We start from the raw sequence: 27,002 nt of genomic DNA, 5'->3' as shown, positions 1-27,002 counted from the left end.
CGTGTGGTGTGAAGTGATGTGATTATTTTAAGATGGAGAATAGTGAAAGTGTTGTGCAAAAGTATTTAAATAATTCATTTTCTTCGCTTTCGTATTGAGAGAAGAAACAAGTGATTGACAATGGTCGACCATGTCCGAATCTCACGATGTCAACATGTGTTAAAGGAAAAAGTGGTGCTGGAAAAGGTTTTGAGAGACATTTTCGAAAAGAACTCTATGAAATTTCAGACTGGCTTTGCGGGTGTGATGTGGTGAATAAATTTTACTGTTGGACATGTTTATTATTCTAGACTAAAAAAGGTGTTGGGAATTATCAAGAGTATGCGGATTTGAATCATCTCAATACTGCAGTGAGAAAACACAGCAAGTCTGAATTGCATCTTAATACTTTCTTTAAATTTAGTAGTTTTGTTGCCACCCCTACTAGAATTGACGTTCTTTTGGATACTCGACGAAAAGCTGAAATAGAGCTACACAATGAAAGAGTGAAAAAGAACAGGGAAATATTAAAGAGGTTGATTAACGCCGTCTGCTATTTAGCAAAGCAAGAACTGCCATTCCGAGGCCATGAGGAAAATGCAGCATCTCTAAATAAGGGCAATTACATGGAATTCCTTATTGCAAGTGCCGAGTTTGATCCCTCATTAAAAGAACATTTATTAAATTCTACAGTTTTTCGCGGTACTTCGGCAAGCATTCAAAATGATTTAATAAATTCAGTTTCGGATGTTCTGAGAGATGGAATCTACAATAAAATTCAAAACACAGACTTTGTGGCTATCATGGTCGATGAAACATCAGATATTAGCAAAAAATCTCAGGTGTCAACAGTGTTACGTTTTTTCTTCGGCCTCACAGAAAAAAGTCATTGAAAGATTTATTGGATTTCATGACATGAGCGCCGATGAAACTGCAGGAGCTCTTTTTAGTCACGTGACTGAAATAATGGATAAATATAAGTGTGGGGATAAATTAATTGCCCAGACATACGATGGATATTCTGTAATGAGTGGTCATTTGAATGGCCTTCAAAGTAAAGTTTTGGAAAATTATCCGAAAGCTTTTTTTACGCATTGTTATGTTCATGTCATGAACTTGGTGCTGCAACAATCGTTAGAATGTAACAAAGAGCTTAAGGTGTTCTTTTCTGGTATGAAATCACTGTCTACGTTTTTCACTCATTCTCCAAAGAGGTTAAACGAACTTTCTGATTTCATGTCCAGAAAGCTCCCGTCATTAGCTCCTACCAGATGGAATTTTACCTCTAGGCTAGTGTGGACAGTCAATGACAACAGAGAAGCACTGCTTATGTTTTTTACTTTGAAATCATTGATAATATCAGCAACCAGATAACAATTAATATTCGCATCATTTGAAAAATTGCAAAATTTGATTTACTAAATCCCACAAACGGGGCGGGGGCTACTTGAATAAAAGAGAAAACTTTCCTCACCATCTCGTACATAAATTGCAGGAAATTTATGGCCGTCTGTTTTAATTTAACCAAACTACAGACTGAACTTTATGTTTGGTATGCTTCCACTGAAGGATGAGAGAAAACACCAATTGAGATTGTAAATTATCTACTGGACACGAATCTAGTGGGTGGGTTTACGGAAATATATAAATTAGCAGTGTTGATCGCAACAATTCCATCCACGACGTCATCTGTCGAGAGATCGTTCTCATCACTGAACAGGATCCAGATATTCTGCCGATCTACTCAAACTCAGAACCGGATGACGAATTTAAGTCTTATCTCCATCCAGAAAGAATTAGTTTCTAAGCTGCGAGAAGGGGATAAATCCAAATTTTATGAGGCGGTAATCAGCGCATTTCTCTCTAAAGAAAGAAGAATAGAGCTGTAATTCAAGTAAATATGTATAAGTAATGAGCAGTTGATTTTTTAAAATTTACTTTTTGGAAGGATAAATGAAGGGGAAGGGGAAAAACCGGGAATGTGCATGTGCATTTTAGCGATTTTTCAATGAACGGGTCATTCTTATGTCCACGGTTTTTTTTAGGAGTTATATTTAGGAGTTTCACCAACCCCTCTGGTTGCAAACTCGTGCTTTAAAAATTAATCGTATGGCGAAGTATTGAACATATTAATTTTCTCCTTACCCTTCAAATATATTAATACTTTAAATGAAGTATTTACTTCATTTAGAATAATTTAGGTAATTTAATGTTTTTCTAAATATTTATAAAATTACACCAAAAAGGTACAGAGAAAATTTGTAATATTGGTTCACAGAAATGAGAGGGGGAGGGGTTAACAATCCTTCTTTGTCAACGGCTGAAGTTCAGGGTAAGGAGACGCCACTGCTTGAATCAACTGTGCGACCTGTCTTCAACATCAGGAATTTCTATGAGTTGTAGTTTACCTGGAACCTCAAGCAAACCAGACAATCAGACTCAAGAACCATCCACTTCCAAAGCAACATCTCCTCCAAAAACTTCATTGTCAACTTCTCAAATGTTCATCTCATCAACGACTCAACGCATCTTAGAACAAATTTCATCGGTACCAAGCACTTTAAATGTGAAGTACAAAGAAAGAGAACGTCGCAGTGAACAAAGTGAAATTTTGACATCTTCACCTTACAAATCGCAGCTTCTACAGAATAGATTAAGAATCCAAAGCGTAAATCATCGAAAACGAAGGAAATCAAGCAAGCAACAGTTCAAGAAAGTAAAGCAAATGAAGATGAAGGCAACAGTGATGAAAAAGCAAGTAAACAACTTAAAATTGAAGACAGCAACGTAACATCTACTTTGGTTACCATAATTACTAGAGGGAGCTGTGAGATGATCGGCAAGGTCATTGACGAATAGTATGAATAAGAGAGGTCGTGGACCACTTTCCGGAGGAACTCCAAGGGGAAAGGGGGAAAAGGTGAGGCCTCGGAAGTTGATGGCCTAAAAAATCTTAAAAAATACCTATAGAATGACCTTAAAATTAGTAAAATGATACCCTAAAATGATAAAAAATGCCCTAAAAAGTATTTTCGTTCTTAAAAAGATGAGAACTTGATTTTTTCATAAATTACAACAGAGTGGTTGTTTGGTGTTTTAAACTACTGAAGAAAACGGGAATAAAGCAATTAAGTGCTATTTTCTTTATTTTTACTTCAAGGTTTTTCTGTATAAGCCATTCACCTCCTCTCAGAGTGGGCCTTGCACGATACGGTAGTCTGTCAGCATCTAAAAATACAGTTGTGTTTCGCGTACATCAGATTATATATATACAAGGCACGTCCAGAAAGTAAGTTCCGTTTGGTAATAAAATTAAATTGTGTACAGATACAGAAAAGTTATTTATTGCACAAAATTCTACAACTCTTAAACTACTTTTCCACATAACTGCCGAAATTTTGCAGGCATTTGTCATAGCGTGGCACAAGTTTTTGTATACCTTCTTCATAGAAATTTGCCGCCTGTGTCTTCAACCAGTTGGAAACAGTTTCTTTCAGCTCGTCGTCATTGTTGAAGTGTTGACCGCCAAGGAAAGACTTGAGATGTAAGAACAGATGAAAGTCGCTAGGATTGAGGTCAGGGCTGTACGGAGGATGGTCAAACACGTCCCAGCCAAATCCCTGTAGGAGGTTTTTCGTCACATTTGCAGTGTGTGGTCGTGCGTTGTCGTGAAGAAAAACAACACCTTTTGACAGCAATCCTCGACGCTTATTCTGTATTATTCTGTATTATTATTATTGCGCAATACAGAATAAGCGTCGAGGATTGCTGTCAAAAGGTGTTGTTTTTCTTCACGACAACGCACGACCACACACTGCAAATGTGACGAAAAACCTCCTACAGGGATTTGGCTGGGACGTGTTTGACCATCCTCCGTACAGCCCTGACCTCAATCCTAGCGACTTTCATCTGTTCTTACATCTCAAGTCTTTCCTTGGCGGTCAACACTTCAACAATGACGACGAGCTGAAAGAAACTGTTTCCAACTGGTTGAAGACACAGGCGGCAAATTTCTATGAAGAAGGTATACAAAAACTTGTGCCACGCTATGACAAATGCCTGCAAAATTTCGGCAGTTATGTGGAAAAGTAGTTTAAGAGTTGTAGAATTTTGTGCAATAAATAACTTTTCTGTATCTGTACACAATTTAATTTTATTACCAAACGGAACTTACTTTCTGGACGTGCCTTGTATATATTCTATTTTGTGACTAAGATCCCAGATTAAAGCGATTATAGAGGCCAGGAAAGGGATCTCAAAGGAGGCTTCGCACAAAGTATTTTAAGGACTGGAGGAAAAATAAATGTACCATAATTAATTATTCATTCCATTGCTAACTTTCAGTTAAAAATAATATTGAGCATTGTCATTGACCGTACGGCGAACTTGCTAAAAACACCATGTCAGGAAATGATAAATTATGCTAGCAAATGTCTTTAAAATTCACGAAACAACATGGGAGAACAAACATTAACCTCAAATATGAAGAAAACTAAAAAGAAAATACTAAAAAATTACCTGAAAGCCAAAAATGCCGAAATTGTTTTAAAAAATGCAAAATATAAACAATATTTTCTGGTTCTAACTTATGTGAGACGGACTGATATGTTTAGCATGAGTATTCATAAACTTGCGAGCCATAAATCACTGATCACCAAGGTAATATTATGTCAGCAAGGTTAGAAATTTGCCATGAATGTCGAATCTATTGCATAATTTGTGAATCAGAAGACTATATAACAACTTGCAACGTATCTGTCAAGTGTGTCAAATATGATTACTTCATGACTGGAGCCCGAAAGTTTGGCAAAATGCCTCTTTTTATCTACTGGATATATTGATAATTTTTTTCCGGATATACGTTTTTTATGTTGTTTCCAATGTTTTAGAAGCCTTTTCATTTTGCCTATTTTGCCTATTTGGGACCCCAGTGCCTATTTTTAATTATAATGCCTTTTTTTGCCTTTTTCAATGAAATTGGACCATTTCTTTTTTAAAAAAAAGTGTGTATATAAATTATTTTTCTCCCAAAAAAAGTTGTTGGCATTTATTTTTCTTCCGTTTATTATGTGAATAATTTTCGCCTTATTTAAGTAATATTGAACTCACGCATGTTTCAACATTGCTGAAGGAGAAAAGTGTGAGAAAAAAATATTTCATGCTGAGTTAGGATATTGGCTTTCGGTTAACATTTCCTTGTGCATGATTGACTGCTAAAAATCTGTTGCAGAACATCTGCACAATTACGTCATCACGTCCAGCGTCCGTATCAGGACGTTATTGACAAGAAAGAGCACTAATGCCCAAGGACCTTTGCATGGATTCCAAAATCATGTTCTCTATCTTTAGTTTAGTTCTGCACTTTGGAGGGAAAGGATCGTGTAGTTGTCATCATGAAGAAATTTAGTGTGCCATTAAGTTGTAAGTTACATGGTTACGTGCGTGAATTTGGTGAAAATTGAAATGCTCTTCCCAATGTAGATTTTAACATTTTGCCAGAAATTATAGATAAAAGTAAGCGACTTCCAAATGTGCCTTTTTTTCCGGTTTATTTTGCCTTTTTTTCATTTTAGTGCCTATTTTCCACATTATAAATGCCTTTTTGCCTGCCTATTTTAACGAAAATAAATGCCTGAACTTCCGGGCTCTATTCATGACTATTGTTTTGTCAGAAGTTACACGCAAGTAACAGAACATTGAAGATTTTCGCGGTCGGAGACGGCACCAAAGGGTGGGCCAGTGTGGGCCACATTTTTCTTTGATCACGTGGCCCATCTAAATCTTGATATTGAGGGTACAGTGGGATGTATAAGTATTACTCAACAAATATTCATGCCTACTTTCATTAATTGTTAGCTTGCATCCTATTTGTTTTTAAGGATTTGTTTTTCTACATATGCTTGTGCAGAAGTTGTCAGCAACTTATTTGATGTTTTGTTTCAATTCTATGAAACAATTTACGAGCTCATGTATATATTTTGTTAGAGTTTAGTTGCTGCAAAACGACTACCTGTTCGAAAGAGCGTTAATTAATTCGCAACTAGCTACACGTGCCGCAAAACGCTAACCTGTTCTGACACTATTGCTAAGTACCACATCAATATACAATAAATCGTACACAGTTATGCTTATCGTGGGGAAAGGAGTCTATCGCCCCGTCCAACAAGCCAAGAAACAGGTTCAATTTGAGACAAATATATTGGAATACCAGCGGAATGATGAAGTAGTCAAGAAAAATTCCAACCTACTGCTCTCCTTTCTTCATTTCGAATGACGTGTCGTATCAGCTTTGCATGCTTCGTATACAGGGCGTCCGAGGTTTAAACCCTCTTTGTCTTATTGTCACCGTCTATGTCTAAGTGGACAATAATTTATTTTCTCATCTCTGTCACCTCAGAGGAAAATGCTCCTCTTACCTTGTGACCCAGTGTTATAAAAATAATGGACCATATTCGTAGTGACGTGAGCAAGATTGAGTCCAAACAACGTCACGTTGTGTTTTCCTATATGATAGCATTGGAAAATCCTTCGGAAGGGGAAGGGGCAGATTTTAAACTTGTGATACCAGTCGTGAAGTAAAATTGTGATTTGTATCGTACATTGAGGTTTCCGAGAATAGGTCTTATATATTACACATTCCTTACGGAGGATATGGTAAGGAATACCTGGAGTAATGAAATCGTAAATGTTTAAAGAAAATCAAGCCATTCCGGTTCTGAAGCTCATCTGAAGCGACGCTGCCTCAATGACTGATGGGAATCCACAGTCTCACGTGATTGTAGCGGCGCCGACTATTGGCTGCGGTTCTGAATCGGACGCCGGATAGTAGCATTCGCTTCATTTTATATCTTACTCTATATATACACTTTAAATTAGCCTCTGTGAGGTAAGGTACATGAACCCAATATGGCCTACCGAAGGTTTGCCATTGTTTCTAATGCTGTACAAAGTCAGCAAGGTAAAACTAATTGCAAGATTCAAAAGAGGGAACATTTCTGGACGTTTACTGAGAATTGGAGCCAGTTCCAAATAATAATATGGGTGCAGTGAAGATCTTGTTCCAAAGTAACGTTTAGGGCATATTGGGTAGTAATTCATTTTGTTCTTTCACATCAAAAATGCAACAGAAATTGTAAAGAAACTCCCACAATGTTATTTTTATAGGTAAATAAGTATATTGACACACTTAAGTTTTATTTATATACCGACATAATGAGATTACACTAAGAAAAACATCGTTAGAAACAAGGAAGTGACGTGTCATAAGTAGACCTCGGATTTTTAGGTTCTAAAAAGTGTGCTTTTAGGTTCCTAAAATAGGCTATAATAATCCAAAAATAGGTTCGACAAACCCTAAAATAGGTTAGAAAAACCTTAAAATAGGTTCTAAAATTCCTAAAAATCTTAAGTTAGGCTCTAAAAATCTTGAAGTAGGTTCAAGAAACTTAAAATAGTTCAAAATTCCTGAATAATGCTGATTTGGTATAGTCACCGGCAATAAAAATGCGACACCTATATCCCGAAATATGCACTATCTTCCATAACGTTATTTGTGTTGCCTAACCCTACAGCGATGGCAGAACTTACCATTCTTCGCCATATAGTTAGGCAAAAATATATATTTTCATGTTATCCACAGTCAAACTCCGAAATTTTGTCTATGAGGATCATCTTATATGCTGAAAATAATCTTTCAACAAAATCATAGTCAGTGGTGCAAACTTCAATGCTGAAATGTTAGTTTGCAAGGCGTGAATGCCACAAAGCACCGAAGTGACTCAAAAGTAAGGAAGACCACACAGATCAGACCACTTTGGATTGTACAGGTAACAGTGGCACCAGACATTTTGCTTTGTTTAGAGCTTTGAAAAGTCACAAAAGACTTGGAGGAAGGGAAATCGACAGAGAGTATGTTTCAAACTCGTTCGTCAATGAATTTTTTCGTGACCAAACAAAGAAAATGCCTCTGTGTAATATAAAAATCCTGTAAAACCTTTAAAAATATATAAAAACCTAAAAAGAGGCTTGATTTAGGCGCGTAAACCTAAAATAGGTTCTAACAATCAAAATAGGTTTTTTTTAGCCACTATAAAACTTGATCAGTTGTTGCGTTTTTTAACGAAACGCTGACGTAATTTTTAACGAAACCTGTAAAGGAAAAAAAATAGGTTAAAAACCTTAAATCCGAGGTCTAATCATAACTCGTTACCTGAAGACCATGGATTACACACCACAGCCTGGGAAAATGAAAGATCCTTCATTATCCTTAGTGACTCCTACACACTCTACTTGAACATAAAAGTATCGAATGTCACATTTGCACATGTCCTTCACGATATATTTCTATGTAGGACATGTTAAGTCTACCTTACATAGTGTTGTTTTTTCCTTCGTTATAAACAGGACTTCAGATTAAAGTCTAAACTTAGTACAATTGATGTAAAGTACAAATTATGAGCTATAATAACATGGACTAGAGATACGAACACCCATCACTTGGAATATGCAGTAAGTAATAACTTCCATAGGCAATATTAGATCACGTTAGAACACAATCACGAGGTCCAGCTATTTCGCTTCTTTTCCGTAAAGTTACTGCAATGTAGGTACAGCCAGCAGATTCATGGTTCAATCATATCACACGGATAGTCTAAATGACATACTCCAACGTCATCTGTTGAATTAACCTTGTAACTACTTGGAAACAGCAAATAGGCCATATTGGGTTCATGTACCTTGTGTGTAATATATCGATGTATTTTCCGAAATATCATCTTATACATTGACAACTTTTTTTCATGATTGCTATGACAATTTTAAAAGTTGTCCGTGGCGATGGATTTTCCAATGCTATCACATAGGGAAACACCGCGTGACAAGTTTGTTTGGACTCAGTTTTTGTCAGTGACGTCACACTAATATGTTCCATTGAACAACGTTTAATATTACATCTCTGATTTCCCTGTGCACGGTTTTTCTCTTCACTATGATACAAACAGCACAGAATGAAGCGTCGACGATGTGTTGAAGAACGGCGCACATTTTGGCAACGCCGGCATTATTACATGGTAAGCAGCTGATTGCACCACCCACGCTCCCTTTCACTAACTTAGGTTTGAAAATTCAACGACCACGCCTTGTTAGAATAGAAATTATAAATGAAGCAACGTAAAACTTGATGGAAGGTACAAGCAAGACTCTAGCGTCGAATATTCAACCCTATAACATGCATGATCTTTCCCTGTTGCTTTCAGACCTGAAGATTGTGGTCAGTGTTGCCAACCTACCGATAAGAAAGTGCTGCTTAAAATATTAAATTAGACTTCATGATACTACATTGTGTTAGATGTAGATTTAAGTTTAATTTATGTACAGTGGGATGTACAAGAATTACTCGGCAAATTGTCCCTGACTATTATCATTAATTTTTCTCTTGCATCCTATGTGTTATTAAGAAATTGATTTTTAAGTGTTGCTATTAGCTTGTTTGACATTTTCTTTCAATTCTTGAAACTCTCGTTCCGTAAAACAAAGAGAATAAACATGGTGATGGACAATTTGCTTGGTAATACTTGGATGATGCTGTGAGCGGACCTCACGAACCTTGATTCTTCTGTTCCCCCGGATTGAACTTCATCAAAAATCCCCACTCTGCCTTCGGTGAACATGTTGCACCACCTTCTGACCATCTGCACAGACATTACAGTGTCACCGTACGTACCCAGCAACCAGCTTCCTGTGGGTGACAAGCCATTTGCCCATTCGTACCGAATCACGTCACGCACTTCTTCCTGACACCAGCTGTCCAATACACGTGCACCTACCTTGCTACTCTCCTCTCTAATGGCGCGAGCCCGGCGTTTCACGATATTCCTTCCTTTCCTTTCCCTCTACGCATGCGCCTTCACGTCTGCGGGAGAAATGCCTATTGTTCCTTGAAGGCGACAAATAGGGCTCGTCAAACATGTGCATAGTGTTACTCAATTATTTTTGTAACAAATTTTATGACACTGAAATGTATTTATTGAACGACCCTCGTACATGCAACGATAAACTTTCTTAACAAGGAACATCTACAGCATTTAAAGTCTTGTTAGTCTTTATCACATTTCATTAGAAGACTAGAGTTTCAGTTCATACATTGGACTTAATAAATGTTAATATAGATGTACGTTTTACAACTACATTTGCAGTTCAAAAGGGAATAACAATTTGTGAAAAATAAGTACTCAGTGGAGCATTAAAAGGTGGAGTGATTGCTCTGGAAAGTTTATTTGTGTGAATAAATGAATATTTAATTATTTTGTTTGTACATTATTTCAGTGTTTTTTCTATTTAATGTAATAATAATAATAATAATGGTGTTGCGAATTTCTCTCTCGCCAAATAAGTGATTATATTTTCCTGTTATCATACTTACAACTGTATTCACAATGTAAAGCAAGGAAAGTTATTTGAAGTATTGTTACTAGCTATATTAGATTTTAGTTCCTTAGTTTTTACACAACTGGATATAACCGAATATAAAAATAGTTTTCCTGGGTCGAATTTGTAAACAAAGAACCTGAGGAGGGAAAAGCACAGAGACGAATTCCCTTTTTAATTTCAACTTAGATATTAGCTTAGAAAAATGCAGTGAACGGCTGTATATGGTGTATGCCTTGTCTTCCCGTTTCGCCGAATGGCCCTGAGGCGCATTATATCAGATTTACCACTTGAGTAAAGTTTTCGGCGAAAAGGGAATTCCCATTTCGCCGAATCCCTTTTCGCTAAATATTTTGAAGGGAGGGAATTTTCCCTCCACAGGGAAATTTCAGGTGTTCGGCCAAAACACAAAACAAAAAGAAAACTTAATGCCATATCATATGTGTGTTGGATGATCACTTATGAACACCTGCCGTTTCATTGTTATTGTTGTTGATTTACATTTCTTATGACAGTCAGATTTACCGTCATTATTATTATCATTATTATTCATGTATGTAGCGGTAAAAAGACGTGTTGATTCAAAGCGTTGAGAGTTTTAAGTTGTAAGAATACATATTTGATTTTTTGCCAAGCCGACGGGAGGAACGGGAGATTCGCTTGTGTTAAGGGTGAGCACCTGAAGGGTCACGCTATGCGTCTAAAGCTTAGGAAATTCGACCGTAATGACAAACATTCAAATATCTCGGTTTCCAACGGTCAGATTCATGTGAAACTTATACCAGCGCAGCGGCATGTGTGCAAGGACGGATATGTGGAGTTTCGTCACGATCAAGCGACAATTACGGACGCCAGATCAAATCGGTTCTAATTGATCAGTTTGTGGACAGCGATTGCTATTGAGCTATGGGCGACAGCCAGGCGGAAGCTTAATCCGCACAAGTCAACTTCAGACACGGTACGTCCTAGTTTGGAGACAATAGAGCAAAGTGGACTGACCCCTTCGGAAGCGTCGCTTCAACGATCGCATAGCGTCGTTTTTCAAAATCTAAATAAAACGAAGGACATGGTTTTTCGACACACAGTCTTACCGCGATCTTTGTAGGGAGAGCAGCTCCGCGCTACCTCTCCATATACAGTTTTGCCGCGATTCTTGGAACGAGAGCAGCTCCGTGCTACCTTTCGTGTACAGTGGACTTTGTCGTGTTGTGCGAACACCAGTGTGTGTGATAGGCAGTAAGTCTACACGAGTGCGCCTACCTCAACCGCTGGGGGAAGTTGAAGTGAAACTGTTTCCGTGATTACCTTACGCCATTTATAATTTTTGAGAAACGAGGAACACCGGAAACTATGGCGGGCTAGAGGGAGAAGAGAGATGAGGGCGTTACGTCGATTCACCTGAAGTCAGAAGAAGCTACGCCGACGATGCCTATCCGCCGCCATGGAGAGAGAGAGAACGTCGAACGCCGCCCTATTGATACGCCGACGACGCCTACCAGCCGCGACAGAGAGACGTAGAGAGAGACGTTGACGCCCCGACGACGCCGACGACGCCTACCAGCCGCGACAGAGAGACGTAGAGAGAGATGTTGACGCCCCGACGACGCCCACAACGACCGCTCAGATGCGACGTCCGAACCGCGCCATACCACGGAGATCCACCGATCCCGAGAGGAAGAGGAGCCGGGAAACTAGGTGTTTGAATCCTTCTCGCATCTTCATCGTCGCGACCAAAGGAACCTTTCGCGTGGATACTATGTGTTTCAATCGCCCATAAAGACGCCTGGATGCAACCCGGAAGCTGAGAGATGGTAAAGTATTCATCTGTGTGAACCTTAACACGTGACGGCCCGATTGATTTAGAGAACGCCCTTGAAATTCGTCGACATTTTGAAAACGCTCACTCAACTCAAAATTTTATATCGAACTCCCGTCGCGCTTGTCATGTGTAATCTATTCGTCTCAGGTCAATTTTTCTTATTCCTTGTGATATTTTTTTATGATCTTAAATTCATTGTTGTTTGTGCTCCTTTGTATTTGTTTAAAGTGCGTACTATTAGAGTAAAGCGCCGCCCGCTTACTTGCATATTCTACTTGAGGTCTGTTCATTTTTATGTGTCAGCGCTGTGTCGCTGCTAGCTATGTCCGGTCGCATAGGTGATTATTTGCTAAAGTATTTGCCTGGTAATGTGAATTGCTCGTCGCGGCGAAGTGTTTAAGTCCCGCCTGCTAGAGAGTATATTGTTTGAGCCGCTCAACGGAGGTTATTTGTTATGTATGGAACCACGTGAGGTCTTGTAAAAGGAAAACGTCCGCCCACGTGAATGTAATTGCCGTTGAGACGCCTTTGTTTATACTGGTCAAGTAATGTATGGTCACCGCGCCGACTAGTTTCTTTTTTAAAAACAAAAGGTGAACTTAAGTAAGGGCTGGCTAGGATTTAAGTAGCACTGGAGCAAAATCACAAATGACCTGATTAGACAAAAAGTAAGGTAAAATTAATTGAGAATACAATAATTAGGGCTTGTCGTCATAAAACCTGTACATGTCATGTATAATTTCTTGTGTCGATGACCCCATGAGGTTTGAATCTGAGAGAGAATGTGAGAGTGCAAGTGTGGGGACCTGTAATGATTCCATTTTTGTTGGTTATGAATAGAATATACTTTTTATCTTCATGTTAATTTTGGGCTATATCATTTTCGTATGCATGTCGCTACCCGTGATTTTCAGGTATGCAGCTAGCCGCTTCCCGGCTACAGGTAAAGAGGTGGTAATTTGAAAGTACATATGTCTTTGTTTTTATTCGATATGGCGTACCACTATGCACTGTTGGTCACCGGTTCCTACACACGAACTTAACCTGGACCGTAACGCTATTTCGCTTGTCCGAGGGAGATTTTGCCGCCTCTATTCAGGTAGTGGTAGCATTTGTTTTCCCGGGCAAGGGAGGGTGTTTCATATCAATCATACATTCTTACTTCGCTTTTTGTCCCAATTTTTGGCTAATTTGCGAAGATGGGGATGAGTGATGATATTGATGAATGGACACTCACAATCATCCATACCCTGGCCGGGATTCAAACCCGGGAACATCGTAGCGCGATGTGCTAACCACTCCGCGACGGAGGTCGGCTCGTGCCGTTTTCAGATACTCAAGACAACTTTTGATTCGGTTCTGAAAGTGAACGTAGATTTTTTATTCGTTTTGTGCTATAGATCTTGTCTAGTCTTACGGCGGGCGGCCTACAAGCTGGCAAGGGAAGTGGGGAACGGGGAATACGACGCAAACCAACCAGACAACGGCGGTGCCACCGAGATTTATGACGTCGCGGAAGGAGGTGTTGAAGGTCGATTAAAGGGCTTTTCTACTGTTACGGCGGCCGATCCTAATGCTGGCAAGCGACTCAACTTTCTACTCAACTCCAGCAAAGTGGGATAGTGGGTGCAGCTGTTTGGTGCTCTTTTCACAGATCGAACCTATCGACGTCGTTGGCGATTTTTTTTAAAAAAAAAGTCTGAAACGGTTTACATACTTTTTTTTCCACGAGAAATTAATCCAATAATACACGAGGATATGTCTGGAAAGAAAACTAATTTCCTTCATTTTTCTATTTTCAATCGTTCTTGGTTGTACGTAGAACGTAAATTCTTTATTTTAATTTCACTTCTCCTACGCCAAATACATCAAGTCTCATCTCCTACTCTTATAGCGTCTTACGTCTGTAGTTTCTTTTGTTTGTTCCTATAATAGACACAAATTCCATGGACACTCACACAACACAGACTCTATACTGTCCTCAGAAAGCGATTACATTGACCGAGTGGTCTGTCGAGTTTACGCGCGAGTGAAAAAAAATCGATGGGAGAGGAAGCAACTTGGTCGAGTGGCTTTCCTCCGTGGACAGCCACTCGACTGTCCTGACTACTGGAGTGAGTACTGGCTCAGGTACTCTCCCTAGATGTATACACGGGGAGAGTACCTAGCTTTACCCTACTCGCTCGTGCTACTCTCCCGTCTACTCGACCAATGTAAACCAGGCTTAAGAAACGCAGCAGCCAGTTGAACGAGGTTTACGTAGTACTTCTTCCTGCCGCGACGTAACTCTCGGCGCTACCGCTGTTGTCTGGTTGGTCTGCGGTGTATTCCCAGAACTAGGACCGGCCGCCGTTAGAGTGGAAAAGACCTATAGAAGCCTGTCGTTTGAATGTTTTAAAGTAATATTTTATATCGGTTTGCAACGACTGGTCCAATCCGTTCTATTATTAATATTGTTATTTACGGAAAGAAGATTGCAAAATACTAATTATTATTTAAGACATCTTTGAAATTATTTTTTATGAAATTTTCCAGTGGACGGAAGATTTTCTCACTTCAAAATATTCAGCGAAACGAGAATTCTCCTTTCGTCGAAAATATTGTTTATGTGGGTTATTTGTTCGTGGAGCATTCGGCGAAACGGGAGTAAATCGTTGTAGGCTATGTACTTCTAACCCCCTCCAACATATAGTGAATATTTATTAACTAATTACACACGAACTTCCAAAACTAGTTATTCCACTCCGCCTTCTAGTGCAAGGATTTAATGAGAGAGTAACGTATCGACAACCCTTCCAGTGGTGTCGCTTTTCCTATTCTACAGGGTGATTCATAAATCTATGAAACATTTTTTAAATGTTATACCAATAACTATATAACCAACAGTGGTAATTCTGATACCGATAGAACGACAAACCTCACAAAGGCTCTGTGTATCCGTCGTTACTGATGCGGAAGATATACATAACATATATATATATATATATATATATATATATATATATATATATATATATATATAACCGATACTGCATTACGTCCCACACGCGTATTAGCATATCACGGTCGCTCAGTGCCACAGCCGCTGTGCGGTTCCGAAGTTTCTGGAGATTAGCGGAGAGTGAAGTCTCCTTTCAATATTCTGCTTTAAATCGTCGCTGCAAAGTCACAGCGGATAAGGTGTTTACGTATTTAAAACACAAGACGCCTTCTAAGGCCGTGTCCGAAAGGTGCAAGACCGTACAACCTTCGAGAATGGTCTCGTAGTTCAGCCTCGAAGCCTTGGACTGGAAGCGGAGATGCTACAAATTGCACCATGACCGAAGCGTAGATAAAACTAAGAACATAATGTTATCCCCGAGTTTTAAACGTTCGTTTTTCATCATAGAAATCACATAGAATTTTTAAAAAGTTCTTACACTTATATTTCCACACAAACTATACAACCAACATCTGGTTGACTTTCGACTTCTACGATTTCAAACAAGTGAACAACGAGTGCAGAAGTCTAGTAAAGAAGCAGGCCCGTATCTAAGTAGAATTGATCATCATGTGGGGCTTACGGGATAACAGGGGGGTTTTGTAAACGAAGTCCATTTTCGAAAGTTTAACAGTATTAAATGAGGGTAAATTGTGAGGGAGGAGGGGCATTAATATAAACCATACATTTTTAGAAATAAAAATACTACAATTCTCTTCTAAAACATATCATAAAGTGTCAATTGACTGCCACTGGCATTATGCACGTTAAACTGGCTTGTTTAATGCATACGAACCTGAAGTAGGCACAGTGGAAGATCCACGCCTAAAAGTCTACTTAAATTGGTATGAGGCAGTATGCTTCTACGAATGTATAGATACGACACTGTTTCAGTTGATGCGAGTTAATTTACATAATGTGCAAGCACCTCAAGACTACATAAATATAGTTTGTTAGATAAACTCGCTGAAAGAAAAGCATTGTCTCTTATCACTTGGCCAGTTTGATGGATATTCATTGAACTGAACCAATAATGAACTAAATTGGTCTCTTGCCTTTTTGAAGATAATCAAAAGAACAATGATTCGCTGTTAAATCACTTCACCACGTAGTATGGAAGAGAACGTTCATGAAATAAATATAATTATGTGAGTGAGTGCAAGTTCGGAACTTAGAAACATTATGGAATGTACTTAGCCTTCTCCATATCGTGGTTGCTCGGACACTTAACAACGTGTCTACCTGGAGAAAATACCACTGATTTTATTGGCCTCTGGTGGCAATAATAAACATGAATCCATCAAATTGCCACAAATGAAGGCGAGATAAACAAAATGACGGCTCCCCGCGCACTACTGTCCATAACATCATCCCTTACTACACTCCATACTACTTTTGATGATACAGATATTTATATCGTACAAAAAATGCACAATATCCAATCATAGTGCCTACCGTACATTCAAACCACGGCCAAAGCAATAAAACTCCCCTTCGTTCGCAAAAATTGGGAGTCGTTGACCTTTGATCCATTTCTGTCTAAAGTCACAGATTTCTATCTAAAAGGAGCAGAAAAAGAAACTTCCCTAAAAATCTTTCTAAAGTCTAGAAAATCTTCTAAATACTTTAACTTGCCGCTACTTAGACCTCTGCTCATAAACAAGATGAACGAATGTAGTTGCTGTTCATGTTCTATGGATTTATCCTTCACCAAGTTGTGAGCAAAATAATATTTGATGTCAAATTTTCAATCTTCACTCCAAACAAATTAAACACAATAATTTTACGTCTCAGCCCCCCCCCCCCCCCCCCCCGGTCCTTGACTGGCTACGGGCCTGTAAAGAACACTGCATTGTCTCTGTCCTGCGTGCTGGAAACTCGATTGCTTGTGGCGCTTTCAAACTGTAATAGATGACGTCACTTCCTACAAGACCGCGCTTCAAGCCTGCATTTTGGACCTTTCGGACAGAGCCAATGTTTGCCACTACTGCTACTACTGCCTCCTAGCGACAAACCATGGTAACTATGAGCTGGTTCGATTCCCTACGAAAACTTTTTTTATCGTTCTACAGACATCAGAATTATCCCTATCTCTTGCATAATTTATCTGTGGTGAGTTTCTGAAATGTTTCACGGACTTATGAATCACAGTGTATCACTGTTTGAAACTACCGTCAAATTTACAATATTCTACTGTTAAAATTAACAGTCCGCCTGTTAGTTTACAAAAACGGCCGCAAACGTTTCTTATTTAAATTTGAATAATTTATCATGGGTAAAGATAGTTAATGATTTAAATTGCTTTTGGATACACCGTATTGCATTGGCAGCTTGAGAGCTAGTCGTAACTCCCGAAGTCTCCAATCAAGAAGCGAGACTATAATGTCATCTCAACCCTCCACCTATCGCTAGTCCTCTAGCTTACGCTATAGGCACGCTGGCTAGACTCACGCAGTCAGCTGATCCTGGCAGGACGTGCACCACAGTAATATTATAATCATTATACCAAATAGAGGACCTCCCCGAAGGTGTAGTGGTAATAACGTCGCCTTGTAATGAAGGGGTCACGGGTTTGATACCAGGTGGACGCACATAGTGGTTCGGATCCTACTTTAAATTGTAGGTCCAGTCCCAATTAGCCTATCTGTGCACAAAAGTGGACTTACAACAGAAACCTAAAACTATACCGAATATTTTTTAAAAGTAATAATAACCTATTACTTTTATTGTAATAAAAATACTGCATGTTGGAATTATATAATTATATTAAAACATCAAGTTCCGAACTGTTTTCTCCATTTTGTACGCTACGATTCGAACCAATGTTTATTTCTTGTTTGTTTTTCTGCAGCATTGCTAATTAAATTATGTTTATTTTTATCATCGACTATTATAAATATAAGATTGTTTCCTCTTCTATCTCTTAGCAATCAAAAGAACGATGTTAATTTGTATAGTGGGCGGAGCCATCTGTGTTCAACTCCACCCCCCAACATTTTATTTTTGCGATGCCCATGCATACGTTAATTGAATGCTTCATTCAGGTTGCTTCAGAAAAGTTTCTGTCGTTTTATATCGATCGGTTAAAATTTTTATCAAATGTGAAAAATGAAAACACTAAATTTTTTAGTTAATACGCTGATTTACCTATAATATACAAGGTGGTTATAATTAAAGTGACGGTGTTCAGAGTGGTACAGCACGGGCTGTAATGAGAGTAGCAGTCTGAAACTTCGTAGATATGCTAATGAAGCAATGCGCTCGCGAATTATGAAAAAGAAAAGAAAAAAAGTTCCAATTCTCGCCACCAGGGTAAAAAATGACGCTGTAATCAGTCAAAACGTGGAATTTTCCGTAACTCTGACGTCAAAGTCGGTGACATTGCCTAACCATTGTGTGAGCTCCCTGGTTGTTGTTGGTGATGCTTGTTGCTTTTTTTCCTTTAGTGATGTGAATGTTCGCCGAACATTAAAAGTTTGAATTTTTCCTTATAAAAAGCAATGGCTATTGCGATGAAAGACCGTGCACTGATAGTGAAGTTGTTTTACCAGAATGGGAGCAATAGCAACGCTGCACTGCGAAAATATCGACAACAGAAAGGGCTGAGAAGAGGGCCCATGTCCATTAATGGGCTGAAGAAGATGATGAAGAAATTCGAGGAAACAGGTGAATTGGATGTTGCACCAGGGAGAGGAAGGCGGCCCATCCCCGTGGAAGTTGTGGACGAAGTTGCTGTAGCTGTAGCTGACCGTGCAGCACATGCCTCAACTTCTGCAACCAGTGCTAGAGCTGTGGTACGTGAATTGTCACTCCCCTGGTCAACAGTTCGCAAGGTTTTGCGGTGCGTTTTACATTGGAATCCTACAAGATTCAAACTGTGCACCAATTGAAACCACAAGATATTCCACAACGCCGTGAGTTTGCCCATAGGTTTTTGTCACGCATGGAAGTGGATGACATGTGGCCGGGGAATATTCTGTGGACTGGCGAGGCGAAATTTTACTCTGGACGGTGCAGTGAATACTCAGAATTGTCGCATATGGGGTTCCACTCGTCCACATGTTGTGCAGGAACAACCATTGCACTCAGTTTACATGACTGCTTGGTGTGGGTTCACTAGCTCCTTCATTCTTGGTCCTTTTTTCTTTGAGGAGATGACACCTGGGGAGCCTGTTAGGCGTACAGTGACATCTGCACGTTATAGGGACTTCCTTAAGCAACACGTGGTTCCAGCTTTGCAAGAACGGAACTGTGAACACACCACCATTTTCATGCAAGATGGGGCAACACCACATGTCGCTCGCCACGTGAAAGATTTTCTGCGAGAAACCTTCACTAATGACCGCTTCATCTCTAGACAGTTTCCAGATGCATGGCCTTCCAGATCCCCCGACCTTAATCCATATGACGTCTGTTTGTGGGGATATTTAAAATATTGTGTATATCAGGGACATGTCCGGTCTCTGCGTGATCTGAAGGCTAGCATACAACGACATGTCGCTCAGATTTCACCAGATATGCTGCGAGCAACCGTCGACCATGCCGTGTTACGAATGCAGCGTGTTGCTGAATTGGGAGGTCATATTGAACAGATCGTGTAACCATAGTTCCTAATAAACATGCCAGAACCATTGTTCTCATGTGTTTGATCTTTCCTGCCTTTTTCCTGTAACTATACCACGTTTTGACTGCTTACAGCGTCATTTTTACCCTGGTGGCGAGAATTGAAACTAATTTTGTTTTTTGCATAATTTGCGAGCGCATTGCTTCATTAGCATATCTACGAAGTTTCAGACTGCTACTCTCATTACAGCCCGTGCTATACCACTCTGAACACCGTCACTTTAACTATAACCACCTGGTACTTGAAGAAATTAATTCGAATCATGTTTCTAGTTCAATACAGAACTACAGATGGCACATTTTCCCTTACGTTCTCTTTTTACTTAGTAGCAATGGTTTTGAAAATTATTACTTTATGTTTGTAAGCATTTTTTCGTGTTTTGTTTCAAGCATGAAGAATATGATATTAACGTCTGGTGTTGAACATGGTAATTCACTGCAAATAGTACTTTGTGAGTATCGAGTACAATAAAATTCACTACATTCAGTTAAATTATCACTACATTCAGTTAAATTATAAAACGTTCTCAGTGATCTTGTAACTTTAGTATTTGGAAGGAAACCCAACGTTCTTAAATAATCCAAATGAAGAATCAATTTGATCTGGGCAGATGTGACGCGTTCGGATGATAAGGAAGCAAATAAGGAAACTCATATGAACCATTCCTAAACAACGGCACTTCTGTTCACCCCACGAAGGAACTTCGAAATAAGAACACAAATATTTCATGAACAGGAGGGAAAATACCATTGACTATCAAGAAAATGAAGTCCGATCAGTATGACGGAATCTGTAAAGGCAGAACAGGTACAAGAAGGCATATTTCCAGAACACTCGGTATCTTGAGACAATAAGGATACGCCGAAGCGAATATGTGCAGAAACCAGCACAAGGGAGTTACTCATTCAAAGGAACTTCACCTGGTATTGTTGAAATCCAAGAAGTTAGAAGATACTTCAAAATGCCAAAGAAGATATCAAGAGCGAAAGAAAAGATCAAGAACAATCCTACGGTATGAGTATGTCGGTTCTGTTCTCGGTCACTTTGTGAGACCTGAATTGCTAGAATTGAACGAATATTATATTTTAGTCTTAACCTTCAGATACGGTAACTTTCATAACATACACGCATTTCCCACATAGCAAGTGCCGACCTCTGTGGCGCAGTAGTTAGCACAGCGCTCTACAACGCCAGAGGTGCAGGGTTCGAATCCCTGCTTGGACATGGGTGTTCATTGCGAGCTTCCCTTTATCAGTTTCATCATATCATCATATCATCACCCATCCTCATTTTCGTGATTAGCCAAAAGTGGTAGAAACGCCAAGTAAAATAAAATATATTTGTTAATGAAAATTGCTGCGGAAACTAATGATGCCCGTAAGTCAACCTCCAAATTTGGACGCGGTAAATGAGCCCCACTACCGGTTATGTCGTTTGATCGGTCACCTCTCCTGTCCAGAAAGGTTTCCTCTTATCGCTGGTGAACCCCGAATGAAATACCATATTTTCAAGTGGTTGCCAGCTTGCAAGTCTCACACTTCAGCAGAACCTCTCGCGGTCAGATATAATTGACGCAAGGGCCTGATACCGGGTCGCAGCCCGGCGGTTGAGAAACACTGCCGTAGATACATTATTTTAGATAAAGGGCCCGACACATTCTCGATCCTAGCCACAGTGAAAGTGATTTCATCATCACTATCCACTTCTACCAACCAGGGCAACTGTAATGGACATATTTATTAGAGGCTGCAAAACACCTAGAGCAGCTCTGTGCAGGAATATTGCACGAAAAATGCCCAACTGATGTATCATACTGAGTGAATCGAACGCGGTTCAACCGCGCAAGCGTCAGATGTTCTAATGAATGGACCACCATATATATACACATTAATCTGATAAATATAATAGGTGATTTAGTAATAAATACACTTTCACATAACTTGAAATGTGTTATTTTTCTTACTTGAAAAAATTATGTTTTAATTCTTAAAAATTAAAATTAAATAAATATTTTTTAAATATTCCAGAATGAATAAATATTATGTCTTGAATGAGAATTAACTGTCAGTGTAACTAAAACAACAATTAGTGTTATAGAGCGACCACAAGGGAAAGAACTTTCGGCAAAGAGTCTCCTCGCATCTTTCCCTTCTTCGTTCAGCTCGGGCCTCTCCGCACGAGAGTACAGTGAACAGGAGTCGCGGGTCTACGCAGGTTTTTTTCTTTGTGGTTCCACTATACATTAGATTTGATTGATTGATTGATTGAATTAAAATTTTTGGATGCGTCGTCACTTTAGCCCATTTTGCGCCCTTCAATATATACGGGGAAATATCCCTTTATCTAAAATTCTTACTGAATATATTAAAACAAAGGGTGTAAAAAACTCCTGGTGAAAATATTAAAAGTGCAGGGTTGTAAAGGAACCAGCACAAGACAAACACAACACATTAAAAAGTCAAAATACACTAAAAGCTTCCTCACAGACAGTGCAAGAGACCATCTCTTCGCAAGAAACTAAAAACATTTGATAAAATTCGGTCGTCATTTCCCAACAGTCCAGATTAAAAGTCTGCCTGAGGAAAGCGAATTCGGCACATTCAACAAGAACATGCCGAATACTTAAAATGACGTCTCAAACACGACACATTGGAGGGTCCAGCCCTTGCAGCAAGTGACCATGCGTTAGACGGCTCTACTTCTATATACATAATCAATGATCATGGCCGTTTCCAAAGTATTATGGTCATTACACTGTTGACAGTAATTAACTAAATTTAATGATTCAGCTTTAAAATATGTATTTATTAATCGTGCACGCATCTGCAATTTATACCATGATCCAGTGGTTCCCAATCTACTCCCTTAGAGTTTCAATATTTTTCCGCGGCGCCCAAGTCAGAATGTAGACCTATACAACACTTGCAACGCAACTTCCCTGCTATCAGGTAAATTGTAACAACTGTGGCGGACTGATAAGACTTCTAATAGGTAATTTAAAAAAAAGATCCGTATTGAACTACTTGTAGAAATATTGGACATGGTACTGTATCTGGCCAATACTTTGTACTCAGCACTAAGTATCAATAAACAATTATTATTATAATGAAGGTCGCCCGCAGAAAATTTTCTTAGGTGGATAAGAGCCTATAATATGTTTGACGTCGTGTTTACAGATCATGGTAAAAAAGAGAAACAACGAATGGAGAAGGTGCGAATTTATGTAGAGGGCTATAGGGGTGTTCGTCCCTCCCGACTACAAAGTTTTGTTTTTATATGCCTAATATTTTTCAATACTCAACTGTTCTGTGTTTTATCCTAAGTTTAACAGGTTTAATGTTTGATTTAAGCCCACTTTTTGCTCACGATAGGCTAACCGAAACTGCTCCTACAGTTAAAATTTTGATACGAACCACTCTGCAAGATGCCTTACAAGAGGATCGAACCCGAGACCCATAAACAGAATATTTTTTTGTTTCTTCATTTTACTCCTCATTATCTGATCGTTCAGTGTACCGTGCCACCGAGAGGAATTATGATAATAACGAAATATAATAATAACGAGTGCCCCATTTACTCTAGTTTTGCAACGAAAAAATACTTTGGCAGAAAAGCTGTTTTTACACAAATGTTTGTTACCTTAACTACACATGTCTTTCTTTATCTGTTCATGCAATAATAACAAAAGTAATAATTAATAATTTACCTATTTAAATGTCATTATTATTGTTTTAATCTTATTAACCTATGATTATAAATGTTATTATTGTTACATTATTATTTAATTATTATTAATATTGTTATTACATGTGCGACACTTAGTTCGGACCCCTAAGAAATTTCATTCTAGATACGTGGAAGATAAACTTTAAATAAAGCGACAGACAAAAGGAGAAAGAAAGAGATTGGGAGAATCAAAAATAAAATGGGGTGTGTGTTAGAGAGAGAGAGAGAGAAGAGAAATGAAAAGCGATGGAAAGAGAAACAAAAATAATGTGAGAGACAAAGGGTGATAAAGAGAAACTGAAAGAAGAGAGGGGTGACGGAAAAGAGAAATCAACAAAGTGAGTATAAGAATATAAGAAACAAATAATAGGGGTGAAGAACAGCATCAAGAAATGAGAGAAAGGTAAGGAAAAAGCAAGAAAAATGTATTTTAAGACTGAGAAGGAAAGCAGAAGACATAGGAATAAAAATACAAAGAAGTTGAAACGAAAAGAAAGAAAAGTGATAAATATAGTAATGTATGCAATATAATATTATATGTATGTAAAAATGTAATATCTGTTTTATTGTACTTGTCTTTTCTGACACCTTGGCTAATCGCGAAGATGGGGATGAAAGGTGAATAAGATGAAATTGAAGAAAGGACAATTACAAACATTCATAGACAGCCCATACCACAAGCCCTACTCCCTACTGGCTGGAGTCCAGGCGCCAGAGCCGTGTTAGTCTGTAAGAATGCAGTCCATGGTATACTACGTCGTGGAAGTGAGAGTGACATTTGAGTGTCTTCACCCCTTATATATACGTATATTTATGTATGTTGCTCACAAATCTTAAAACGTTTCCTGCAGGGGCTCCAAGTTCAGTCCACTCTGAATAAAATACTGCAGGTACGCAACTGTCAGTACGTCTGACTCCGGAAAACAAAAATAACAAAAAAGAAAAGTATCAACACTGTCAAGCATTAAAGTGTAATTTCACCTTTCAAGCGACTATTATTATTTATAATAACTTCATTTCCAATTAAAAGAAATCATATTAGGTTAGGTGTATTCTCCCTTTCGTATACATCAATATTGACATTTGGCATTTTTATATTGCATCCAATTTTGGCGCCTCATCTTTCAGCTTTGGCACTTAAATGTTATGCATTAGTCGCCAAATGGCACCTAAAGATCGAAATGTACTTTCGAACCCCATCTCTTTATAGTTTGAAAAGTTACGTTCGTAAACTTAACCGAGTTGTAGATTATTACTTTACTAAAAGTTATATTGTTATAGTTATTATATTTGAAATATAACTCAGCTACAGTTCCTTTTAAAAAAAGGAAGATTATATGAACTAAATTGTAGAACGTGTTCTTTATTGATGATTATCTAAAATTAACTAAATATGAAAATACAGAGATAAGAAAAGTTACAGTAAATTTTTGTACTTGAAAACATTATGTGGCACAAGACATTTGCTTCATTCCGAAGTTCCGGATTCGAGTCCCGACCTGGGTGTTCATTAAGTGTCAATTCGTTCATTTGATGTAAATCATTACTCATCCTCATCATCACAATTAGCCAAAAGTGGAAGAAAAATAACGCTGTTTGTTTATGTAAAGATTATAATTTTATTTCTACTTTCTTTTAACAAACAAGAACTTTCTTTCTTTATTGAAGCGCATAGCATACAATAACTTTCTTCATTATTGTTAAAACATACAATAATGTAAGTGTAAAGTTTTTGTTTTGATTTTCTTAATGGAAAAAGTAACTGGAAAAGTAACTATTAATTTTATCTCTCTTAGTTGAGAAAGGAACTGTAAATATAACTATCAATTTATTGCTTGCACTTGGAAGAGTAACTATTAATATAATTGTTCTTATTTGAAATTGTAACTATAAAACTAACTATTAATTTAATTTCTCTTACTTGAAATAGTAACCGTAAAAGTAACTGTTAATTTTATTGCTCTAACTTGAAACAGTAACTGTGAAAGTGACTGATAATTTAGTATCTCTTACTTGAAATAGTAACTTTAAAAGTAATTATTAATATTATTGCTCTTACTTGAAATAGTAACTGTAAGAGTAACTATTATTATTTTTCTCTTACTTGAAAAAGCAACTGAAGTAATAGTTACTCATTTCAAAAATTAATTTGTTGCTTTTACAGTTACTGCCAAACACTGTCAGAACTCCTAATGTCTAGATACTGGCAGTTATTTAAAATATGTTGGTACTTACAACCAGCGTATCCCGCCGCTAAGATCCACAACCAGAAGAAGGGCTACCCCGATGTACAGCCAGACCACCCGTTTCATGGTGCCACGCTTACCGCCACAGGTAGAAGCCTTCGTCGGTCGAAATCCGGAAACTTGCTACCATTTCTTCCATGTGCGATATCATTGCCGACGCTTTGGAAGCCCGAAACTTCACAAGAGGACATGCATGGTCCCTCAAGAGCACGATTACGGCACTCGCTGTGTCGGCAGCACAGACAAATAGATCGGCAGTCGCGCTATGTCTTCGGCGAAACGCGTTTTTCCCGTGCTGACGGCAACAGCAGAACTGGCGGTGTACCTAGAGCGAACTTCGGGCAGTAAATTCCCCAGGGTGTTAACAATGGCCTGGCAACAATCCAGAGGCCTTTTAGTTTCTGAACACTATGGTTTATTGGGGGTTGTCAACAGCGTATGCGGTAGCGGGACAAAGACAATTAGGATGGTATCCGCGGTTGAGTTTGGTGACTCAAGACCTGGACATTCTCTGCGACGGGTTGTCACTCTCCCCCACGCACTACCCGACGAGAAAACCACATTCGCACCAAAAACTGCCACGCACACGCACACGAAAAAAGATTGGTAAATACCGCCATCGACAAAAACCACCAAAAAGCTCCTGAAGAACTGATTCAAAAGCCGAACACGGTGCGAAGCGGCAAACATTCATTAATTCCCCGTACGAGATTGTCTCCCAGGACCATTTCTCTCGCCTCCTTATTGGCTTAAAACACTAGCAGCTCGCTTCCCATTGGTCGAGCGGCAATAACCGCGGAGGATTGGAGACGGGCAATGTAAAGGCATAATTGAGTGTGTATACACTTGCCACCAGTTTGATGGTCGCTCTTCCAGGCAAGTTACAACACCAGCATTCACACATTCCTCAACACTTGGAAAAAGAGGAGGGGAGGGTGAGAAGAAAAACACAAGTAATATGCTTCAGGTAGACCAAGCTCCTACCGTTTTTGAAGCCTGGATCGGCTTAATTTTCCATCCTCCGTTTTTTCTTCTTTTATGTTTAGCCGCGAGGTAAGGTAAGACAAAAGTGAAGCTGTAACTAAATGGCTGTCTGCCCCCTTCCCCCTCCTTACGTGAAACACCTGTATCTTCAGACTCACAAATTAAAGTATAAAGTGTTTCCGTCATCCAGTGATCTTGTGTCGGCAGCGCCTCACAAAG

At 38.8% G+C, this 27,002-nt stretch overlaps 1 protein-coding gene across 1 annotated transcript in view; it reads right to left on the bottom strand.

Annotated features, from left to right (window-relative positions):
• LOC145993877 (protein Wnt-11b-2-like) overlaps positions 1-26,496 on the bottom strand; it is a 181,245-nt gene extending 154,749 nt beyond the window's left edge. The window contains exon 1 of the mRNA XM_083129747.1: positions 25,789-26,496. Within this exon, the coding sequence (XP_082985873.1) occupies positions 25,789-25,865 (77 nt within the window). The 5' untranslated portion in view covers positions 25,866-26,496. The remainder of the gene's footprint in view (positions 1-25,788) is intronic.
• Positions 26,497-27,002: the final 506 nt, after the last annotated feature.

Source organism: Lepisma saccharinum, chromosome 10 (assembly GCF_977018435.1).
Source record: "Lepisma saccharinum chromosome 10, izLepSacc3.1, whole genome shotgun sequence".
Lineage (NCBI taxonomy): Eukaryota > Metazoa > Arthropoda > Insecta > Zygentoma > Lepismatidae > Lepisma > Lepisma saccharinum.
The sequence above is the reverse complement of the archived record's forward strand: the minus strand, read 5'-3'. Positions and strand labels throughout refer to the sequence as shown.